Source organism: Giraffa tippelskirchi, chromosome 14, assembly GCF_054371585.1.
Source record: "Giraffa tippelskirchi isolate mGirTip1 chromosome 14, T2T-mGirTip1v1.2.pri, whole genome shotgun sequence".
Lineage (NCBI taxonomy): Eukaryota > Metazoa > Chordata > Mammalia > Artiodactyla > Giraffidae > Giraffa > Giraffa tippelskirchi.
Genome location: NC_137288.1, coordinates 36250299 through 36273765, shown reverse-complemented (window position 1 = coordinate 36273765; position 23467 = coordinate 36250299). Strand labels below are relative to the sequence as shown.

Genomic DNA, 23467 nt, shown 5'->3' with positions numbered 1-23467 from the left:
TCTTGATGAATAAGGGCAGGTAAGAACTCGTAGAAAATAGCTTTGCATAAACCCCTAAAAGAGTCCAGGCAAGAGTACTGGAGTGGGTTGCCATTGGCTTCTCCGACTAAGAGTCACAGGTAGTTTTCCTTATATTCTTTTCTTGTTGTTCAGTCGCTAAATCATGTCCAATTCTTTGTGACTGCAGCATGCCGGGCTCCTCTGTCCTTCACTATCTCCTGGAGTTTGCTCAAATTCATATCCACTGAGTCAGTGATGCTATCTAACCATCTCCTCCTCTGCTATCCGCTTCTCCTTTTGCCTTCAATCTTTCCCAGCATCAGGATCTTTAACAGGGTATAAATTATACGTATTCTTTTAACCAGGTATAAATAAGGGCAAACACAGACTGCTCTGTAGACACTGAGAAGCCATTGGATTATTGAAGAAAAAAAAAATAGTATTTCTGGACAAGGCAAAGAACACTGACAGCACAGGAAAGATGAGGCCTTCTTGCTGAGGATGAGGGATTTTTATAAGAGATGGATCATTTCAGCAAAGTTAATAGGTAAAGATCAATTTTGCTACCAAGGCTCTCAGAAAGTCGGGACTGCCTTCACCATTATGAGAAAGGCAAATTACCAAGAAAGCAAATTGACCTGCCGCGGGGAGTTTTTTCTAGGACAGACTGCACAAGATCACCTGTTTCATCACCTGCTTCATGGTACCCAGGTCAGTAGCTGAAGCTCTGATGTCAGCATCACCCAATCCTTAGTAAATATTCATAACTAAGTCCATCTTTAAAAGTTTTGATCCAAAGATTTTAAGGCATGAAATAAAGATAGACTGAGAGTCTAGGAATATTTCCAGTACAAATGAAAGTAAAGTCATTTGTAAGACAGGTTAATCCACAGCTATCTAGAATTCCCAGCTCTGCAGAAGCCCTGCAGAGTGCTAGTGACTAAAGTGCTAGTGCTAGTAACTGAGAGGACAGTATATATTTCTTGAGGCCACTGGGCTCATGGTATTTACCAACTGCGTCATGCCAGATGTCATACATCTCTTTAGGAGGCACAGCCCAATGTGTCAAGCTATTACATTGTCTAATTTCATAATAAGTTTGTGACTATGGCTAAATCTCCCTAATATACATAACATTATTGTTTCAGAGTAAGTAATGGGTTTTAAAGTGGTTAGATTAAAGAGAAAAGACAAGACAAGGAATGAGCAAATTATGAGAAATAAATTATAAAAATGAATATATTTGGCATAAACTAAATATGTCAGACTCTTCATTTTTCTGCTAAGCCTAAATTACTGGTTTTAAAAGAAATGATATTAACAAAAATGCAGTCTTTGCAGAGAACCCAGTAAACCATATGTTCCCCTGACTTTGGCACAGAAAAGTATATCAACATATTATGATGAATTTCTCTCTCTGAATTCAAACCACCTACTCATATCCTGATATTTATCTACTTGAAATTAATAATATCCTAAGCCAAAGATGTACCTAAAAATAAAAAAAAATCATTCCTATACAAATGTGGGAGAATTCTCAATGAAGCCAGAAAACCAAACAGTAAAACAGACTCAGTAATAGGAAGACAAAAAAAAAAAAACAAAAAACACAAATCAGAAATTAAAGCAGTTTCCAGCATCCACCAACCCCCTCATACTCCATTGATATCACCCAAAAGCTTCTCAGATTCAGATTCCCCATCTGTATAAAAGGGAAACCATTTGATCAATATTCTTCTTAGTTCTTTTGAGAGACCAAAAGCATCATGCACTGTGTATCATAACTCAGATATACACTGATATATGATTATAGAAGGAAAATACATACACTAAGAAAAAAATTTTTTACAGAAGTAAAAAATTTACTTACTCTCAATTGAAGAAAAAATAGATGAAAGGTCACTGAGGAAAACCATAATGTTAGCTTTCTGAGACATCATAAAAAAGATGAAAATTTTTACAATAGGAAGAATAGTAATCTATATGTATAGTTACATATCTTGAAGCGATAGGAAAACATTTACCTCTGATTCCTCATTAGCTGAGCTAACATTGCAGCCTGGAAGAGTAGGTATTCCCAAATCACTCATTTGTAACTTTGAAATACCCTATAGCAGATTAGCCTTCATAATTACTTTTTGGCATTAGTTCAAATTTAAATATTGTCCCATTTAAATAGCAAATCTGAAATGTAGGTGGTAGAGAAAGGAATTATTGCTGAACTGGGGCCTCACCTTTGTCCCTGGTACAGATATATCTCATTGTCCCTAGGGTTCCAAAGCTTCCCCAAAATTGGACATTCCACTCATCTTGGCATGTACTTAAAATCCCAATAACTTAATAGAGGGCTTCCCGGTAGCTCAGCAGTAGAGAATCCACCTGCCAATGTAGGAGATGCAGGTTTGATCCCTGTGTCAAGAAAATCCCCCTGGAGAAAAAAAATGGCAACTCATTCCAGTACTGCCTTGGAAAGCCTCTGGACAGAGGAGCTAGGTGGTTTATAGTGCATTGGGTCACAACGAGTTGGATGGGAGTCAGCAACTAAACAACCACTTCATAGAGCATTTAAAATGTCCACAATCTAACCTTCAATCTAATACTTCCTCCTTTTATGTCTTCCCAAGAATCTCAAGTTTCTCTCACAGGAGATTACTGTTTTTAATACTCAGGAAACATTCATATTCCATGTGTCTGGAGTATCATCATTTAGCTTTTTTCTCTCTCAAAATCTCTTTCATTTCTCAAGCTCTGGCTCAAATATTGCCTCCTCTGGGAAGCCCTCCTGGCAGAATTAGGAGCACTCTCCTCTTGCTTTCACAACAATCTAATCACACCCTTATAATTTCATTTACCATACTGATTTCACTTGTCTTTAATAGAATGTGAGTTTTTAGAGGAAAAATGTTATACTTCATCAAGCTGCGAAGAGACAATAAAAATACCAGTTCAGTAACAACTGGTATAAGTAAATCCACTACCTGGTAAAGCCTCAATAAAGGTTCCCCATCCTTGTTGTGTAGCCTCTGTACCAAGCAAAATGTCTTCCATATAAGGAATAGTTGGTAAATAAACGACTTCAGGGCTACATAGCACTAATTTTCTCCTAATAATCATATTCCTTGCTGATAAAGGTACATGAAATATTTAAGGAACGACCTAGAGCAGTTAAAAAACCTTGGGAAAAGAAGAATTTAAAACTTCTACCATTTAGTTATCCTATAAAAGCTCAAGTTGGAAATAAAACACATTTGAAGTCCATCTACATTATTACCCTAATGCTGGAAGAATACAGATTTGTAAAGCAATTATCTTGGTATATTCTATACCAACAAAAGATAGGTCAAATATTCGTCCCTACAGAGCAAATAAAAATTTTAGTAAAACTATTTTAACCTTGTTTCTCAAATAATGTATACAAAGAACTCAAATTTTAAATTAGAATAGTAAATATTCATTGTAACTATAAGTGATATTTGATATATCTGTGCGTGCTAAGCTGCTTCAGTTGCATCTGACTCTTTGTGACCCTATGGACTGAAGCCTGCTAGGCTCCTCTGTCCATGGGATTCTCCTAGCAAGAATATTGGGGTGGGTTACCATTCCTTTCTCCAGGGGATCTTACTGACCCAGAGATCGAACTCAGATCTCCTGCATTGCAGGTGGCTTCTTTACTGTCTTGAGCCACCAGGGAAGTCAGCATTGCGGTGGTTTAGTTGTTAAGTCATGTCCAACTCTTGAGACCCCATGGACTGTATAGCCTACCAGACTCCTCTATCCACAGATCTTTCCAGGCAAGAATACTGGAGTGGATTGCCATTTGATTCTCCAGGGGATCTTTCTGACCTAGGGATTTAACCTGGGTCTCCTGCACTGCAGGCACATTCTTTACTGACTAACCTACAAGGGAAGCCCAGCCAACATTTAAATTTGGTATATATATTTACTTTTCCTTAGGTTTATGTTTATAAAATTTCTATGTTTACAAAAATATAAATACGGAAATGTATAATATTTCTGTATTTTAATTGTTTTAAAATGTGATTATAACCATTCCCAGAGACTGTTCTGGTATAACAGAGGTATGATGGTTGGTTTGCAGTAGTGAGAGTGTCTCCAAGTCCTCTGGATGGGTTTACTAATTTGTCCACCGTGACAAACTCACATGCTCGTGAATTTAAGGTCATGGTTCAATATCTATCCACTTGTGTTAGTTATTTCCCACATAAAAAAGACCTCCCTTGCTTTGGAATGATTATTTACTAAACTCTGCCAGGCATTTTAGAGACCATGTGAGTAGAGAGTGAGTAGATGCTTCAGGATACATCTAGTCACACCCTCCAATAGTGACTGTGCAAAGAGCATATTTATGCATGGTTGAAACTGATGAAAACATGCATATTTGAAGATTATTGAGCCTTGTCTTTTTGTGGCATTATATTTGTAGCAAACTGTTGGATGTCGTGGTGTCCCTATTGTAAATGTTAAACACGGTAATTTAATTGACGGTGACTTCCAAATTAGAAAAGGATGTAACTGCAATCTCAGGAGATATTGAAAATAGTTGAATGATGAATACAAAATGGAATTACATTTTAAGAATACAACTGGAATTAGAAATCATATGTGGTTTAGTTTTTTGACTAGGGGCATAATTGCTATGGCCATTGACAACTACTTCCTTCTTGCAAAGAAATAAAATTAAACTAAAGGGCCTGGTTAAGTTATTTTTATCTTAAAGCATGCAATTTTTACTTTCAGACTCCGGTGAATTTTAAAACCAAAAAGTAGACAGAAGGTAGAAAAAGATGGAGGGGGAATTCATTTGATATAATGAGTGCAAATCTATGGAAGATTGTGGGTTCTGAACCTCAAGGCCAGTCTCTTCAAAATGGGAGTAACTGAGTTATGAGTTCGTTTTCAAGGAATAGATCTGAGAATTTATTATGCTCATTCCTCTATTCAAATCCTAGACTAGTCTGTGCATAACAGTACTTCTCAAAGAGTATTACCACCCCTAGGGGACATATGGAAAACACATATTAGGTGATATAGGAAGTGGGCGAATAAACTTACAGGAAGTTCTGACATGCTCTAGGCAGTCTCAAATGACTGAGAACTGTCTCTGTTCCCACATGAGTTTTAAAAAGTCCTGCTGGATAGTTTTGCAGGTGAGACCTGAATAGGATTTACTGAGCCTAAAGTTTAATTTCATTTTAGGTATACAAACGTTTTTGTGCATGCTTTAAAATACATCTTGAATTGTTTCAGGAATATACTACCATGTAAATCAAAGGAGTATTGTGCTATAGTTTGTCTGGAACTTTACTAACAGTTTTACAATGTTTGGAAAGTTCATGTCATCAAGTGTTCTGAGTATCCACGACACACATGTATCAGAGGACAGGTGTAGCTGCTTTTTCCTCACTGATTTGAGGGACAGGTAGAAGCAGCTGATGACTTTATTGTATCTTCTTGTGAGTGACTCTTTGCAACCCCATGGACGATAGCCCTCCAGGCTCCTCTGTCCTTGGGATTCTCCAGGCAAGAATACTGGAGTGGGTAGCCGTTCCCTTCTCTGGGGTATCTTCTCTGACCCAGGGATCAAACCCAGGAATCTTCTCTGACCCAGGGTCTCTTGCATTGCAGATAGGTTCTTTAGCGTATGAGCCACCTGGAAAGCTCATTGTATCTTCTAGTGATGTGGAATCCCCACGTTTCCACACCAAAGTACATGTTGTTAGATTATGTATATATGTGTGTGTGTATGTTAAGTCGCTTTAGTCGTGTCTGACTCTTTGCGACCCTATAGACTGTGGCCTGCCAGGCTCCTTAGTCCATGGGATTCCACAGGCAAGAACACTGGAGTGGATTGCCATGCCTTCCTCTAGGGGATCTTCCTGACCCAGGGATTGAACCCACGTCTCTTACATCTCCTGCATTGTCAGGCAGGTTCTTTACCACTATGCTACCTGGGAAGCCTGTTAGATTATATATTACTAGTTAAATAAATAACACATTTACACATTAGGATCAAGATGTTATATACATATATTTAAATTGTGAGCATAAATAGTTTATATTAACTATAAATTGCATTTCAGGATCTAAAAGTGGGGCATGTCAAGGTGTTTATTGTAAAAATGACATGCTATGTTTGAAAGGTTTAGGAATCGCTGATTAAGAATCAAAGATTCCCAGGAACTTTCTTTGGGGGTCCAGTGGATAAGACTCCATGCTCTCAATGCAGTGGGCCTGGGTTCAATCCCTGATAAGGGAACTAGATTCCACATGCCACAACTAAAGATCCTGCATGTAGCAATGAAGATCAAAGATCCCTCATGCCACAGCTTAGACCTGGCACAGGCAAATAAGTTAAAAGAGAAAAAAGAATTAAAGATTTCTAGATTGTTAGAAGTTAAAATAAGCTTTTAATAGGCATTTGTTTATAAAACAAGCAAAAAGTGCTTATTTTTATAAGAATAAGGTAGAAATTAAGGGCATGGACCTTATGTTTATGAAGAGTTTTAAAACCTTGCTAGTTTTTGATCCAATTATCATAATTTATCCTGAAGAAATAATTGGCAAGACATCCTTTTCACAGGAAAATTATGGTTAAAATAATAAAATCATTACTTAATAATTCAGGAAACACTACATGATGGAGTATTAAGTGGCTTTTAAAAACAATCCATAAATTTACATTTGTTGTTCAGTTGCTCAGTTATGTCTGACTCTTTGCGACCCCATGGACTGCAGCACACCAGGCTTCCCTGTCCTTCACCATCTCCCGGAACTTGCTCAAACTCACGTCCATTAAGTCAGTGATGCCATCCAGCCATCTCGTACTCTGTTATCCCCTTCTCCTCCTGCCTTAAAACTTTCCCAGCATCAGGGTCTTTTCTAACGAGTTGGCTCTTCACATCAGATGGCCAAAGTATTGTAGCTTTGGCTTCAGCATCAGTAATTCCAATGAATACTCAGGATTGATTTCCTTTAGGATTGACTGGTTGGATCTCCTTGCAGTCCAAGGGACTCTCAAGAATCTTCTCCAACACCACAGTTCAAAAACATAGATTGTTCGGCGCTCAGCCATCTTTATGGTACAACTCTCACATCCATACATGACTACTGGAAAAACCATAAGTTTGACTAGACGGACCTTTGATGGCAAGGTAACATCTCTGCTTTTTAATATGCTGTCTAGGTTTGTCAACGGAGAGGCAATGGTATCCCACTCCAGTACTCTTGCCTGGAAAATCCCATGGACAGAGGAGCCTGGTAGGCTTCAGTGCATGGGCTCGCAAAGAGTCAGACAAGACTGAGCGACTTCACTTTCACTTTTCACTTAAATGTATTGGAGAAGGAAATGGCAACCCACTCCAGTGTTCTTGCCTGGAGAATCCCAGGGACGGAGGAGCCCGGTAGGCTGCCGTCTCTGGGGTCGCACAGAATCGGACATGGCTGAAGTGACTTAGCAGCAGCAGCTAGGTTTGTCAAAGCTTTTCTTTAGAGGAGCAAGCATCTTTTAATTTCACGGTTGCAGTCATAGTGATACAGTAAATATTCATAACATTAAGCTAAGTGGAAGGATACAGTATGATACTATTTTGCTTTTTTAAAGAAGTCATGACAGTTACATAAAATAGGCTTACAACTCTCCTTGCACAGTGCTGTACCCATATATGTTCCTGCTATTGCTGTTGCTCTTAATATTATTACTAATGAGGAAAAGAAGACCTACTATAGTTAGATGTCTTAGGAAGTATATTTTATCTCAATTATTTAAAATCACATTGTGTTACAGAGGAAATATAATATATTCAAGTAACTATTATACTGTAGGTGGTACTTTGTTTCTCTTACATAGTATATATTCTCCTTTGGATGAAAGGGCCATGCTGAAACATGTTGGAACACTCAAAGATACAGTTTTCTTTCTCCAAAATGCTGTATATAATAAAGATAAATGCTAGAAGTTGACTAAAAGCTGAGGATGACAGAGTAGGGGTAGAAGAATGTGGCTTGGTGGCTTGGAAGCTTCAAACCTCAGAAACAGGTTTCAAGCTCTATCTCAGTTACTATCACAATGTTTACATTTAAGCATAAAAGTCTATTGAAAAATATGACTTTCAATTATGTACTTGTAGAATTTTGTAAATGTTATCAAAAGGACATGCAGAAGGAAATATGAAAGGAGACCTGCCTGTCTCAGAAACTATCTTGAATCTGTTGTTTCAGATATTCCCCCAAATACATTCACAACAAAATGAAACATTGCCACCATGCTTACGTGGCTGAATCTTCTATCTTGAGGGCTACAATTACCTACATTTCTTTTAACAACATTGGTATACTCATTGGTACCCTAACAAAGGAAAAATCATGACAATGTACAAGTCACATTCACCAGCACTATAGAAAACAGAGCAGCAGGAACTACAGGCTTCCTAAATATTTTTAGGTCTTCGGCCAATGGTTTCCTGCTGGTTTACTAACAAGGACTTTCTTTTTCATAATACATGACTCAGAAATACATCAGTTTTCAGTATTTTTTCCCCTGCTGTCTCACCTTTTATGTCACAATCAGCTAACATCTCATTTTCCCTTTTCCCCTAGAGTGTTCTTTCCAATAGAGTCAAAGGTGTCACATCACAGTCTACCATTGATTTCCTATCTGTCCCAGTCACCATGAAAACCGTCACCCAGTACTGATCCTACACTGTCTTTCATGAGGGCTGGATCTTCCAAGGAGGCCCTTGACCATTGGTTTTCTGTGATTCCTTCTATAAAACTACAGCTTAACTGAAAGAACTAAATAGGGATAAGAAACAACGGGACCCTCACACAATAATCTGAGATTTCAACAAGCCTAGGAATAAAATATATGTCATCCTTCAAAAAGAGTAAAATACACACAGACGGGAGATAAATGACCAACAAGTGGCTGGTTCTAATCTCTCTCACTTTATGCCTCTGTCTCTCTGGTGAGATGAAGTGTAACCGAAAATATTGAGATGGATTTCTTTTTAAGGAAATGGTAGTGAAATAATGGACTTCCCAGGTGGCACTAGTGGTAAAGAACCCGCCTGCCAATGCAGGAGATGTAAAAGATGCAGGTTTGATCTCTGGGTCAGGAAGATACCCTGGAGGAAGGCATGGCAACCCACTCCAGTGTTACTGCCTGGACAGAGGAGCCTGGTGAGCCACGGTCCATAGGGTTGTAATGAGTTGGACAAGACAGAAGCGACTTAGTGCCCACACACAGTCAAATATATATAAATAACACAGAAAAAAGACAATCTTTTAATTTGAGCTATGGCGTAGAATTAGACAGGTAAAGTCTGACTTTGCCCATCTTTTTGAATTGCCAAGGTGAGGAAGGATTTCCTAGGTAACATAGAAATTCCATATTTTCATGTTAAAAGAAAATGAATGCTGACCATATCCTGTAATACACTGGGGACTGACCTTAGCCCTGTGCTATCTGACTGCTGGCAAGGCAGCAGGCTCCTGCCCTTGCCACTGGCTTGCTTCAGGCTTGAGGCTCCCCCTGCACACACACACTGGATCCTGGGGCAAGGTGGACATATGAAATAAAGTATTTAACACATCCATAGTACCTTTCATGTTCATAGCTCAAAGAGCTTTATAAAGACCTATAATTTATCAAGTTTCATAAACTCTGAAGGACACATATAATTACAGCTCTATGCGTGGCTAACCAGAGGCAACAAGTAGTCATATGTGTGATGAACAGGGTTTAGATTTTAATTGTCTCATGTTTGAACGTTCAAGCACCCACAGAAAGCCAGGGGCACAATGAAGGATTTCTGAGTCACTGGCAAATTCTAAGAATTGTGAGTTGGGTTAAGAACGTGCCTAAAAAAGTATGAGGTCGTTGCCAACACCCAAAAGAACTCTGGTTGTCTCTTCTTAGGCAAAGAGTGTTTAGATCCAATTAGGAGAGTCTCCTCCCCCACATCTCCATGCTTTGATAAAAGTACAGAATCCATTTGGTTGAAGCTTTCGTGCTGCATGCCAGACGAAATCTACACTCATAGTAAGGAGAAATAGTTTTATATGTGTACCCTTTATTTTATAGATTAGGCCAACAGGGGTTAAGTGATTTGGCCAAATATTGGTGGATGATCAGGCTTTGGGGATATTGTAAAAGGAGATCACAGGCAGTACATAATGTGAATCAGTCATCTAATTTTTATAACGACTGCATATATGATTGATACTCCATATATGATTCAGGGAGGGCTTCCCGGGTGACACAGTGGTAAAGAATCTGCCTGCCAATGTAAGAGACACAAGAAACATAGGTTCCATCCTCGGATCAGGAAGATTCCCTGGAGGAGGAAACCCACTCCAGTATTCTTCCTGGGAAGAGTTCATGGGCATAGGAGATTGTTCATGAGGTCAGAAAGAGTCAGACATGACCAAACACATGGGCACACACACACCTTTCAGGCAGAGTCTAGAGTACAGAGTGGGTGAGGCACGTGCAAACTGACAATGAGGGGAGTCCTTTCAATACCAACATGCTACCAACCTGATTTCTAGAATAATCTTTGCTCAAATGGACTTAGTCTGACTTCAAAAAACTCCTATATCTGAGATAGTACTATTAATGCTTCTTTATAGTTTTACTATTACTGATGCAATGACAGAAAATCTAGAACATCAATTAAAATAACATTTCCTAGGCTAAAATTTTTGATGCTTGGCTTGCCATGTGCCAGGCAAATTGCTAAGTACCCAACATATATCTAACATTCAGGGTTCTCACACATCCCTATTAAGAATAGTATTTTACTATTATTTTACATATGAGCAAACTGAAACACAGAAAATGGGAATAATTTGATGAAGGTCACTCAGTGAATAAGGGTACAGCTGAGAATCAAAATCAGTTGTATTTAACTCCAGAATGTACAATCTTAATCACTATGCTAAACTGGATATTGTATATTGGGCTGTAATTTATTTTAAGCAAGATAAATTTTAGATATATAATCATGAGAAAATCTCTACTGAGGACATGTATATGTGAATAAATGTGTTTGGCAAAGAATGAATAGTAAATTCCAAATCAGCATTTATATATATATATCTATTTTATCACATGAGGCTAATACTCCATTTTAAATTGAACTAAAGCCTTCATCTTTTGCATTGTTTAGAAGTACTGGTACAAGCCATATTAAGTATAAACACATACAATTAAAATAATATCATTCTAAAACATTTTAAAATACTAAGTCTGGAATGGAAAAAAATTTTTTTTTCTATTTTCTTTGAAACTCATTGGCTTACAGGCAAAACAAAATTGGGCTGACAATTTAGTCTCCTTATCCTAGCCTCAATGAGAAATATGAAATTCCCAGATCATTTGTTGTAAAAATAATTTAAAAGTTGGAATATAGAATACTTTATACATAGCACTTAAAATTATATATTATAATTTAGTCTTTATTATTGATGATTAAGAAAGAGGGCTAGGGATAGAAATGAAACAGAGGAAGAAAGACATTCCAGACATGAGAAGGGGAGACAGACAGATGCAGATAAACTAAGAGAAAAACTGAACAAAACATCAATGAACAATGCACAAAAAATACACATCTCTCCTACTTGAATATACAGCCTTAGAAAAAAGATATAGATATATGATACTTAGTGGTTACACAGTAAATGATTTGTTAATGAGAATGTAAGCCCAGGATGTAGTTTTTCATTATTTTATACCCCATTTTATGACTTTCTAGTCTTCAAGATTATATTGTGCTTTCTGCATTTCCAGCATAACCTATCGAAATTTGGCAGTGGACCAGAGGAAATTAAAGAGATGCTCACTTCCATTCAAGAAGAGCACAATCAGGTCACTATCATAAAAGATCAGGTAAATTTATGAAATTATTGTAAATGATCAGTTAGAGCCTCTTATTTAAATAAGTCACTAGACTTCAAATTAGATACTAAAAAGAATTATAGCTCATTAATTTTACAACTGCCCATTTTTCATCAGAGAAAAATTTTGTCATTGCATCTCCACTGGTCTCACGGACATGTATTTTCAAGTTTGAACTCATACCACACAGACAGAAAAACAATCTCTCTGGACTTCAAATCCATTCCAGAGATTTTGTTCTTCCTCATAAATCAGATTAATTTAACCATATTTGCAATAGCTGATAGTTGCCAGACCCCAAGTCTCCTCAGTACCTGTTGTCTATCCAGGCGCATCCTCTTGGCGGCATTTCTACTCTCACTCTCACAGGCTGAGGCCAAGATACTCTCAGCAACTGCTGAAGTAAGGTGGGAAGGAATAGGTCGAGACTAAAAAAAAAGAGAGAAAAGAACATGTAAAAATTATTAACAGTATCATTAAGAGACCAACACTATGCTCAGAAGATCTCATAGGATGTGCAAGAGTATCAGATTATTCCAACTGAACTGATTTTGATAGAAAAAGGAAATGGAAATTTCAAAGATGAATAATGAGAGCTAGTTAGAGGTTAAGGCTAGAGATACTACAGATCCATCATTCATTCCCATAGCTCCTTGGTCACCAGTGTTTAGTCTGGGCCGTTAAGTTTGGACAGGCAGTGGCAAAATTCCTGACTGGGTTTTGTAAGGAAAACAAGTCTTTTATTTCTCTTAAAACCTATGACAATGCACGACAAAACAAAACAAGTGACACGGTTGAGACAGTTGGAAAAACTGACAGACACTCTGACCATGTCAAACCATCTTAACATGAAATTATGAGTATTTACAGGCTAAGTTGTGACACAATTGATGCAAATAAAATCCTTTAAAAAAAAACTTACTTTAGCTTAAAAACAAACTGAAAATTCAGGCCTAGAACAATTTTTCTGTAACAAAAATTCAGTGTTCTAGACGTGAGATGAGTATATGCCTACATGTTTTATCTATAAAATATGTGTTAATATCAATAATCTAATGGGTACATGTTGGAAATCCATCTTGTATGTAGCTCACATAGAAATTCATTAAACACCTGACTAAGTTCCTAATTAAGTACAAATTGTTTGTGATTTTTCATATCATTCATGATAATCTGACAAGTTTTCCATTTTTTCCCAAAATTGCATGCAAAATTATCTAACTGAAAGATGAAGTACTTAATAATACTGAATTTTTTTTTAAAAAGTAAGACAAGCAAATTATAGATAAGAAGATATTAATATATAAAAATTAAATCAAGTGAGACAGCAAAATATGAAATTACAAAAAAATTAAAAAGTCTTTTAGGGAACTAGCATATGTAATGGCATGCTATCTCAGGTTTTCAAAGCCTCCATCCAAATTACATGTGGATACCACACATATTTATTAGAAGCCATCAAACTCATAGGGACCTTTTAAGTATTTTTGTAAATGAACGTGAGCATGCCTTTATTGGACTTGATTCATTTTGCTAACTCTGGCATGTCTCATGTGCTTTAGCAAACTGAACCATAGCACTTCTATCTCAAACAATATTCTACAACAGGTAATTTCAGACTCACGGTGCTTTAATGGATACTCCTCAGCATTTGTTCAATGCAGAAAGAGATCAGGCTTTGACCTTGCTTGAACTAGGAAGAAATTTCTAGTTACCTCAGCCAACTCCCTCAGGTTTCCAACTCCAAAGTGGCCTCTGCAGGCAAAAGGTAGGAAAGGTATGGGATATAGTCTCTACTTGCTAACCCTGTAAGATGTTGGAAACACTGGCTGGACAACTCTTGATAGTAAAGCATTAGGATCCTCGGGATGTGATTTTTCCAGCAGAAAGAAAAGAAAGAGGCCCCACAGGGAGCAGGAAGAAAGTAGCAAAAATATTTTGACAAGGAAATTACAAAGCCAGGACTCTGTATTGAAAATAGAGAGGGTCAAGTGCGATAAACATTTAAAATTTTTAAACTGCCATAAAGGATATATATGTAATTTCAAAATGAATATTGCTTCATTTCATTCTGCACTTCACTAAATATGGATAAGACAGTCTAGCTCAGAACTGAAAATATATTCAGCTACAAAAATCAGTGTTTCATTAAAAGAAGGCCATAGCGTGGCTCAAAATTATACTCTAAACTTCATGGGAATTGGATATACAATGTTGTCCTGATATACAACTGAACTGCTTCAGTTGATATACAACTGAATTGTTTTGAGGCAAAGGGGTCATAGGAAAAATGGGAATAAGAACATTCCCTTATTAAGAAAAAAAAACATTTATTTGACTGTAGCTGGCATTATTCAAATACTAGAAGTGAAAGTTCATACTTTTATAAACTACATCTTTAGATACTTCATTTGGTTCTAGACACTGAATTAACAAAAGCAAAGCACAGTATCAGCAGTCTCTATAAAAGTTCTTCATCCATTTCATTTATTCTTTTTACCTGGTATTTCTATTCAAAATTAGGAATATATAATGCTACGTGCTATGCTTAGTTGCTCAGTCATCTCTGACTCTTTGCAACTCCATGGACTGTAGCCTGCCAGGCTCCTCAGTCCATGGAGATTGTCTAGGCAAGAATACTGGAGCGGGTTGCATGCCTTCTTCCAGGGGATCTTCCCAACCCAGGGATCAAACCCAGGTCTCCCGCATTGCAGGCAGATTCTTTACTGTCTGAGCCACCAGGGAAGCCCATATAATACTATGAAGCTTCATCAAGCAGATTAAATTGTAGTAATAAATACATACATCCCTTAAATAAATAAAAGTTTGTAGAAAAGAGAGAACATAAGGTAAAACATCTTTTGAAGTAAAATTAGTTGGTAGAATTTCCTCTCAAATTCTATTTTTTTAATATTTAAAATGGGAAATGATTTTTACCAGAAGAGTGTAAGTTATTGTGTATAATAACTTATATAGTTTCCATATTGGAGAAAATGATAGAGTTGGGTTTTTCCCAGATATATTTATTTGGTTTTCTCAGAAATTAGAATAATGTCCTGGCTGAGTAGGACGAGATATTTTTTAAGGTCACTGGGTAACCTATTCATTTCAAGATTTGCGGGAAAAAGTTTACTGCAAGATAAAGCAATCATGTACTCTTTCCTATTAAGAGGAAGCAATGGGTAGAAGCAAAGATATGTGATAAGACATGGCCAGAGGTTAAACAATATAATTTTGAAATTAGAGTTGTTCTGAGTTTATTGTAGAATCATAATCTGATAACTGTAAATGGCCATAGCGATCATTCAATGCAAGCTTCTTTAAAGTTTGAAGAAACTTTTCTGCCTAATTCTGAACTAGAAATAGAAGCCAGGTTTCATGTACCACAATTCTCATCTCTTCCACTCTCCTAAATTCTGTTGTATACTTAGTACTTTTACATAATTCATTATTAATAAAAATATTTTAGGAGAAATGCTTACACATAAACTCTTGGCTCAACTAAAAATAAGCATACCAAAGATACTTCTTTAGACATCTGTTTACAATTATAACTGATAAGCTCATGGGAGAAGGGCAGAATGAATGAATAAAATCTCTATTACAATTTAATAAATATGTATATATATATGTGTGTTTTTCAAGGAGTTTACAATATCCTAACTAAAGACAAAATATGTGTCTTCAAGGAGAACACCAATCCTGTTCATTCTAATTAATTTTAAGATAAATATTAATAATACCTGACTCATATTGAGTGCTTAGGTGTGGAGGCATTAACACAAGAATCTTAGGTTCATTATCTGATTTCTTCCAAACAACACTTGAGAAAAAAATATACTACTTATATCACTCTTTCAAAGAAAGCCAAATTAAATCCCTATATAATTTCCCCAAGATCACACAGCTATGATGTGGAAACACTAATATGTAATTATGATGATTCATTTGGAATAATATTCCCTAGTAAAGCTTATTCTCACTTTAAAACTAAATTTAAAGAAAACTAACGCTCTTAAATACTACACATTCTTATAGAGGAATCCATGTACAGCTAACTCAATTTTGTACTGAAACAAAGAATATATTAGGACCTTCTTAAAGTCCTTTGAGTAGTCAAAATCCTCGTAAAACCTTTTCCTATTAATTTTTTAAAACCCGTCTTCATTAATAGCATGATAAAATGGAACTTAATTCCATCACAAATTGTAAACTGAAGCAATCTAAATTTAGAAGATTTTCATTATGGAGCAAACAGAAGTTCCAAGAAATTAGTGTACATGAAACATAATAAAGCTTAGTTTCATGCTCAAAATAGGAACGAGGAGCCAGGCAGAGAAGTTCTTTTTTGTTCTTTTTTCCTGTAAGGCAATCCTGGTAAACATCCCCTTGGTTCTAATACTGGTGAGCCAGTAGTGAATGCTGATGCTGATCAATACACACAGAGTTCAGTTGTGCTGTACCCAGCTATACTTTACTAAATATGAAAGAATTGTGCTGAGTTTTCCTCCATAATGTAGCTAATATCTATTTCACAACTCAAAAGTACTTAGACCAAGACAGTGAGAAGGAAATTAACCACATTTGTTCCTTATAAAAGCAGTGTTAAGAGAGAAATTTGAAACTATTATTTAGTATGAGTTCTTAGAACCATCTTCATGGGAACTTTCCTTTCCTTTGCTACATTTAATTGCAGAGAGCTTATTCTAAAATCACCTCTTCAGTGTTTTCCTGGCAGTACATTAAGGGCTGTAGTCATGGGTTCCACCAGGGATAATTGCAGAAGATTCCTTCTAACACCAGTAAGCACACACAAGCTTCCATTGTAATAACTTGAAGTAATAATATTTCAACAAAAAATCAAATGCAAATAGATATTATCAGTAGATAATTTATGGAAAATAATACTTCTCCTTGTGATTGAATATAGCTCAGTAAATCTACTATTTGGTGTATATCTTAGAAAATTTAAAAATGATTGAAGAATGTATATAGTCATACACTCTATATGATCTATACTGAGATTGAGATTTGTTACCTATTTCTTTCCTGGATATGAGATGGTGCTAACTAGCCCTCACTAATTATCTCTTCATAATTAACTGTCATACTCAACTGGGATGACTTGATCTGTCCTCACCACTGTCCTTACTGTACTAATTATTTATGTCTAAATCCCTAGTGGCTGTTTCATTAAACAGATGGCTAAACAATCATGTGGGGCTTTTGGAGTTTAAAAAGTCACATTTTAATTGGGGACTTAAGATGTGATTGCTGTTAGCACAAAGTAAGTGTGTCTTTCCTCATTTATGCATGTAAAACCTACCACACCATTTTTTAGTCTTAAAACTGAAACAGTGTTAGAATTCTCTGAACTTCTGCTGTACACTTAGGATGTGGTAGGACTTTTTTTTTTGGAAATTATAAAAAAGTAAAAACAAATCAAGAATGTAAGCTTATGTTCATGGGAGACTGTGGCAATGCTCTTCATCCCAGTGTTTAAATAGAGCTTAATCAAGTATTAGACAAGCCGGATTGAGAGCAGCTGTAACACCCACCCAAGATTTTAAGTGAATCAGTTTTTTCAAAATAATTAAAGCAAGTGATTCAGTAGTCAGAGTGTAGGTAGGTTACATCCTAAATTAAGATGATACCTCCCAATCTTGTTACTTTATAAAATACATAATTTGACAATTCTGCATCTTGAATGGCATGCATATCCTATCATCCCAAAATGGTATACTCATGCCTGAACACATAACTGTTACAGTGTAGAAAGTTGCAGCTCCCAAGGTATCCTTTCTTCTGAACAGGTAGCTTCACCTATGGACATCAGTGGACTAAATTAAAGTTTAGCAACTATGTCAGACAGACCTGGATTATTACTATGTAATCACCTCCTTGCAATTTGCCTGACCACTTTTGCTATTTCATCTCTGTGAGCCTCATTCATTCTGCCAAGTATTATTATCTTTATCTTTATGAATGGCAAAACTGAGGTTCAGTCAGTAAGTTATGAATAGGAAAAATAGTCTCTGTGTTAGGGAGAAATAGTTAGAATTCCATGAAGTAAGGCACATAAAGTCACTGATATCTTTATTAGCTTATTGAACAAATATACTTCATGAGCACTTTCCATATTTCAGGTACTGTGCCAAGTCTAAATATATGGAGGTAAACAAAGTCAATATTGTCTCTATTATCACAGAGTTCACTTAAGTTAGTACAACGCTTAGCATATAGGGTATAACATACATGCAATAAAGTATGTTCATTACAGACTCACAATCTTTTATGAGCGATTCTAAAATCCTGAAGCTGTATAAGCTGAAATATTTCGTAAACTTAGGGCAAACTCAGTTGGCAGAAGAAACTGACTATGAGGATATTTATAATGTTTCTTTTTTCTTCTTTCTACGAATATTGCTAAGTTTGCAGCAGAAAGACCGATATATTTGTGTATGGGATGTTTCCCCAGATCCCAGTGTGAGTGTTAAGCAATAAACAGAAGATGCACTTTATAATGTCTCCCATATCAAAAAAGTTCTGAATTCTGGGCCACTGACGATCCAAGCTCTTAGATAAGGATGGTGCATGTGGACTAAAGCAGCAGGTCCACTGTCTTGATACTCACTCTGTGTGGTTTCAGTGGACGTGATAAGCAAAGTCCCTTACTGACCTGGCTCTGGCCACGTGACTTAGTCCTGGACAGTCATGGGAGACCATTCCTTTGTTCCCAGTGACTGTTCCAAGAAATGGACATATGATCCAAATAGGGCTAATCCAAGTCGTTTCATGGAAATGGGTACCTGAAGCTGAAAGATGGAAGACTGCTTCTGGACTGGGAGTTTTCAGAAGCTTAGAGCTGCTGATGGCAACATTTTCCAACAGGTAGCAAGACTCTGAGAGGTAAAGTATTAGGAGAGCAGCAGATCCCTGACGTTTGAGCCCCTGGATCCAGCTATGTGAGAATTCTTGGACTTCCCAGTATGAGAAAAATCTCTTGACCAATTTACAATGAGTTTTAAAATGTATTTTAAGCAAAAATGCTCATTAACCTTCATCTAGGCTTTGATTTCATTATAAGTATTTGATTATGAATTGATAGTCTTTGCTTTGGCCTTAATTTTAGAACACTATTGGCCTTTAACAATGATCTTTCACAAATACCTGGGGAATTGTTAAGTTTTATAGTTGATACTAAAGCCCAATTTAGCTAAATGTCATCTGACAATACATCTGATCAAGATGAGATAAACTAAACTTTCAACTAAAATGACATGTTTTCATTTCTAACTATTTATTAAAATCTCCACTAGGAAATATCTTTTAATTCTGAAGATAAGTGATTATATATACTTATTATTACTGTGGATCATGGCATCTTTTCTCCCAATTTGTGAGACCTAAAACTATATACAAATTCTATTCATACAATTAATATCACTATTCACACTAATTGCCAAATAGATAAAAATATTTTTTAAATAGTGATTCAAGAGCTAAAGAGAGAGTTAAAATCAAATGTTATATGGCTGCCTTCTTTAGGAAACTAATCCCCCTAAATACTTTGTTATCAGTTATCAGTAGTTTTTAAAATTGAAATGCCAGTTGCAGAATACTGTGAAAGACAGAGTACACAATAAACATTAGCTTATTTCCCAACTGATTTCTACCACAAAGTAGCACATTGTGAATGTCCATTCATCCACTCATCCTTCATTCAACAATTTTAACTCAACTGAATTCAACAAAGACTGAGCAGCTTTCACAAGCAACTAATTATACTATAGAAGACACAGTGGATGATACAGAGATGAACAAGTTAAGAAGCAGAGTAGTCAAGGAACGTAACTCTTATTAGGGAGCTAAGGCCCATATATGAATAACAGTAATATGAGACAGGATAAAATAAAACTACAAAAGTACCACAAAGTACAATTTGCACATGAAAGAAAGAGAGATTTAAAGCTGCTCTTAGCCAAACGTGAGGATTCGATAGATAAAAACATTGGATTTAGTTCCCTTGGGAGTTCACAGATTGAGACAGCAAGGGTTTCCTAGAAAAGGGAGCAGTGAATGCAATTTCAGATTAGACTGCATTTATCATGTTCCTCAGAGACCAGGTAGCAAACTGTGCAGGAGTTTTCATATTTGTTTTTTCAGATGCTGTCGGTTTTCACGTATAAGTGCTATTTGTTTCTGAAACACAAGAGATACAAAGTCCACAAGCAACAGCTGATAAAACATGGCTAAGAACCAAGATCCAGTGACTAAAATCAGGGAGCTTTTCTTCAGATTTGCTTACTGCTAATTTGCCCGTGTCTCATTCTGGGTCATCTCCTTTTTCTTAGAGTACATTTTAGGTCATCCAGAGGCAGCTTGTGAGTGGTACTATAATTTCAGTATTTGTCTGAAGTGTCTTTCTTTCTCATTTTGGAAGTAGAGTTTAGTTGGGTGTTGGTTTGTAGATTAAATGTAGCTTCTCTAAAAAATTTAAGATTTCTTTTCTTAGTATTTTGAAGACTCATCTGACATCTATTTTGAGGACAAATATTATATTCAGTGTGTTATACTGTTTTAGATAATTTCTTGTTTCTTGCTGGTGACATTTAAGAATTTCTTGGGTCTCCTGCAGTTTTGCCTTGACGCACATAGGTGTGACTTTGTTTGTGCCACCCAGAACTGGTCTGTTTCTCTCTTCTTAGTATTCATGGCCTAGTAAATTTTGAAAAATTCTTCCTTATTTGTTTTAATGTTGTACTCATTCTAATTTCTCCTTTGGAATGTCTACTAGGTCTATATCATTCTAGTCCCCAAGTAAACTTCTTTTTCAAATTCTCCCTCTCTTTTTTTCCTTTCTGTGACAATTTCCATAGTTCTGTGTTCCAGTTTATTGATTTTATCTTTGGCTGAATCATCTTATCTGCTGTTTAACCCATATAATAAGGCTCTAATTTCAATATTTATAATGCCCATCATTTCAGTTTTTGAAATGGGATTCCCTGGTGGCCTTGACAGTAAAGTGTCTGCCTGCAATGAGGGAGACCCAGGTTCGATCTCTTGCCTAGAAAATTGCATGGATGGAGGAGCCTGGTGGGCTACAGTCCATGGGTTGCAAAAAGTCAGACACAACTGAGTGACTTCACTTTCTTTTCAGTTTTTGAAGCTATCTTTTGATGTTTGTAATTCTCCCTTAATGAGAGGGCAGTCCTTTCAGGGTCCCAGCTTTATATACAGTTTTCAGTTCATGTTTCTGCCTAGTAACAAACCAAAATCCACATCTCCTGAACTTGAGCTGGCATTCAAACCCCAGCCCTAATCTGTCTGGGCTTAAAGTCACTTTTTCTATCTCCCTAGTCTTTTACCCTATCAAATTAAGGGCTTACAAATCTGGCTGAGAGTTTTCTATTAATTTAAAGTCCTGAGAAATCCTTTTCTTTCTTCTGAGCTTATAGAGGTATTTAAAAATTGTAATTTTTTTACTCAGGATTTGTATGTATTTGTAGATGGAAGGTGAGTGGGGTATATGAGGGGTATTCCATGAGTCTCAGGTCAACATAATACTTAAACTAAAGGATCTATTGATGAGTAAATCTGAAAGCTATGATGGCTGTATTCTTTACACTTTAGTTACTCTTCAACTTTAGTAAATAAAATACATTCAGTAAATAAAGAGAATAGTACCCATGAACCCTGAGTCAGGACAAATCAGTGGACCAAGAGAGTACACACCAAGAGACAGAGTTTCAGTTCCCTGTGATGACCTGCACCAGTAGTCCCCAAACCTTCTAGCATCAGGGACCAGTTTTGGGGAAGACAATTTTTCTATGGACAGGGGAGGTAGAGGGTGGATGGTTTCAAGATGATTTAAGTGTGTTATATTTATTGTGCATGCTATTTCTATTATTATTACATCAGCTCTACCTCAGATCATCAGGGACTAGATCCTGGAGGTTGGGGATCCCTGATCTAGACATTAAAGGAAATAAGAGAGCGTATCATAAGAAAGGGTAGAAAGGGCCAGATTATCATTAATTATTATTAATAAAATGCTGATCATTTTATTTACATTATACAATGTAATACCCCAACAGCCCTCTCCTTTAAAAAAATGGAGACTCAGAAACATCACATAAAATTGTACAGGAATTCAACCTAGGTCTCTCAGTTTTAAAAGGCCATATACTAACACTATAATAAGACATTTAGAATTTTTCCTGAAATGATAAAAATTCGACAGTATCAAAGCCAAAATTGAGGAAGACTACTCCAGGTGTGAAGGCAGATTTATCATAATGCCAGTGAAGTACTGGCCCCAGGGTTCTTCAACTGGATGGAACTAACAATACTGAAGTTTCTGGATGTTGTGAGATTACAGGTGGAATGGGAAAACAAATTAAAAGTATCAGTATTTATATATAAGTGTATCTGAAAATTGTCTAAAGATATGTATGAAGTAAAAGATTTGAGTCTTCTACATTTCTCTGTTTTAAAAAATTTATTGTGTATTTTTTCTAATTGTAGATATATACTCATCCTTCTATATATTTTTTTGCTCATAATTTTATGCTACTTTACTTTTGAAAAAGGTCCCAAATTTCATAATTTTCAGGTACAAGTCCTAGTTTTGTCTCTGCTTGAAAATAGAGGGTAGGGAGGAGTATAAGATGGAAGTAGGAAGTTGAGTTAGAAGAATTATGCAAGATGTGTGAGAAGCTAGAAATAAAATGATAGCTAATAAAATTCAAAATTATGGGACTGATTTGGGAAAGACAGAAAAGGAAGAATAAACAGAAGTTAGTTAGTGGGAGGATGCAAGTCATAAATATAAAAAGAGTCAGACATCATCCCAAGTTTATGAACTTTGGTGTGAATGACAACAGTGGGGCAACTGCTGGAAATAGGAAAGTCAAGAGGGATTTGCTGGTGATTTGGGAGATGAGGTAGATCAGTGGAGAGAATGGGTGATAGAGAATATAGAGAAATCAGTGAGGATATACCAGTAGCATCTGGTCTAGCATCTGACTGAGATGTGGAATGAAATACCAAGGCTTTGTATATGACGGGGCTCTACTTGGAGAGTTGCTTTTGTTTAGTCATCAAGTTGTGTCCATCTCTTTTGCGACCCCATGGCCTATAGCCTGCCATGGGATTCTCCAGGCAAGAATATTGGAGTGGGTTGCCATTTCCTTCTCCAGGGGGCTTCCTGACCCAGGGATCAAACTTGTACCTCCTGCTTGGCAGGTGGATTCTTTACCACTAGCGCCACCTGGGAAGCCCTCACTTTGACAGTAGAGACGTCTATAAGGGGGCAGACCTCTGCAGCTGTGGAGACAGTAATGTGCAGTACATGGCCAAACACAGAAACTTTAGCAGTGCCCCACATCAAGAAAAAAGTACGTGAGTAGAAACAGGAAAAAAAGTCTTAAGAAAAGAGGGTGATTTATACTCGAGGATGCAAGTTTTGGATTTGGTGCAAAGGTGGTCATGAGCTCTTCATGAGAAGTAATTCAACAGAGTGGTGAGAATGACAGCTCACTGAAATAA

General features: G+C 36.5%; 1 protein-coding gene across 26 annotated transcripts in view; it reads right to left on the bottom strand.

Annotated features, from left to right (window-relative positions):
- NOL4 (nucleolar protein 4) overlaps positions 1 to 23467 on the bottom strand; it is a 675738-nt gene that overhangs the window by 88216 nt on the left and 564055 nt on the right. For 24 of the 26 annotated variants that reach the window (XM_081562521.1, XM_081562531.1, XM_081562522.1 and 21 more), the window contains one exon: positions 12232 to 12345. The exons of 1 other annotated variant lie outside the window; for it this stretch is intronic. In XM_081562521.1, coding sequence (XP_081418647.1) covers positions 12232 to 12345 — 114 coding nt within the window. Of the gene's footprint in view, positions 1 to 12100; positions 12346 to 23467 lie in introns of all 26 variants that reach the window. One more of the 26 variants, XR_014074812.1, reaches the window with a different exon arrangement.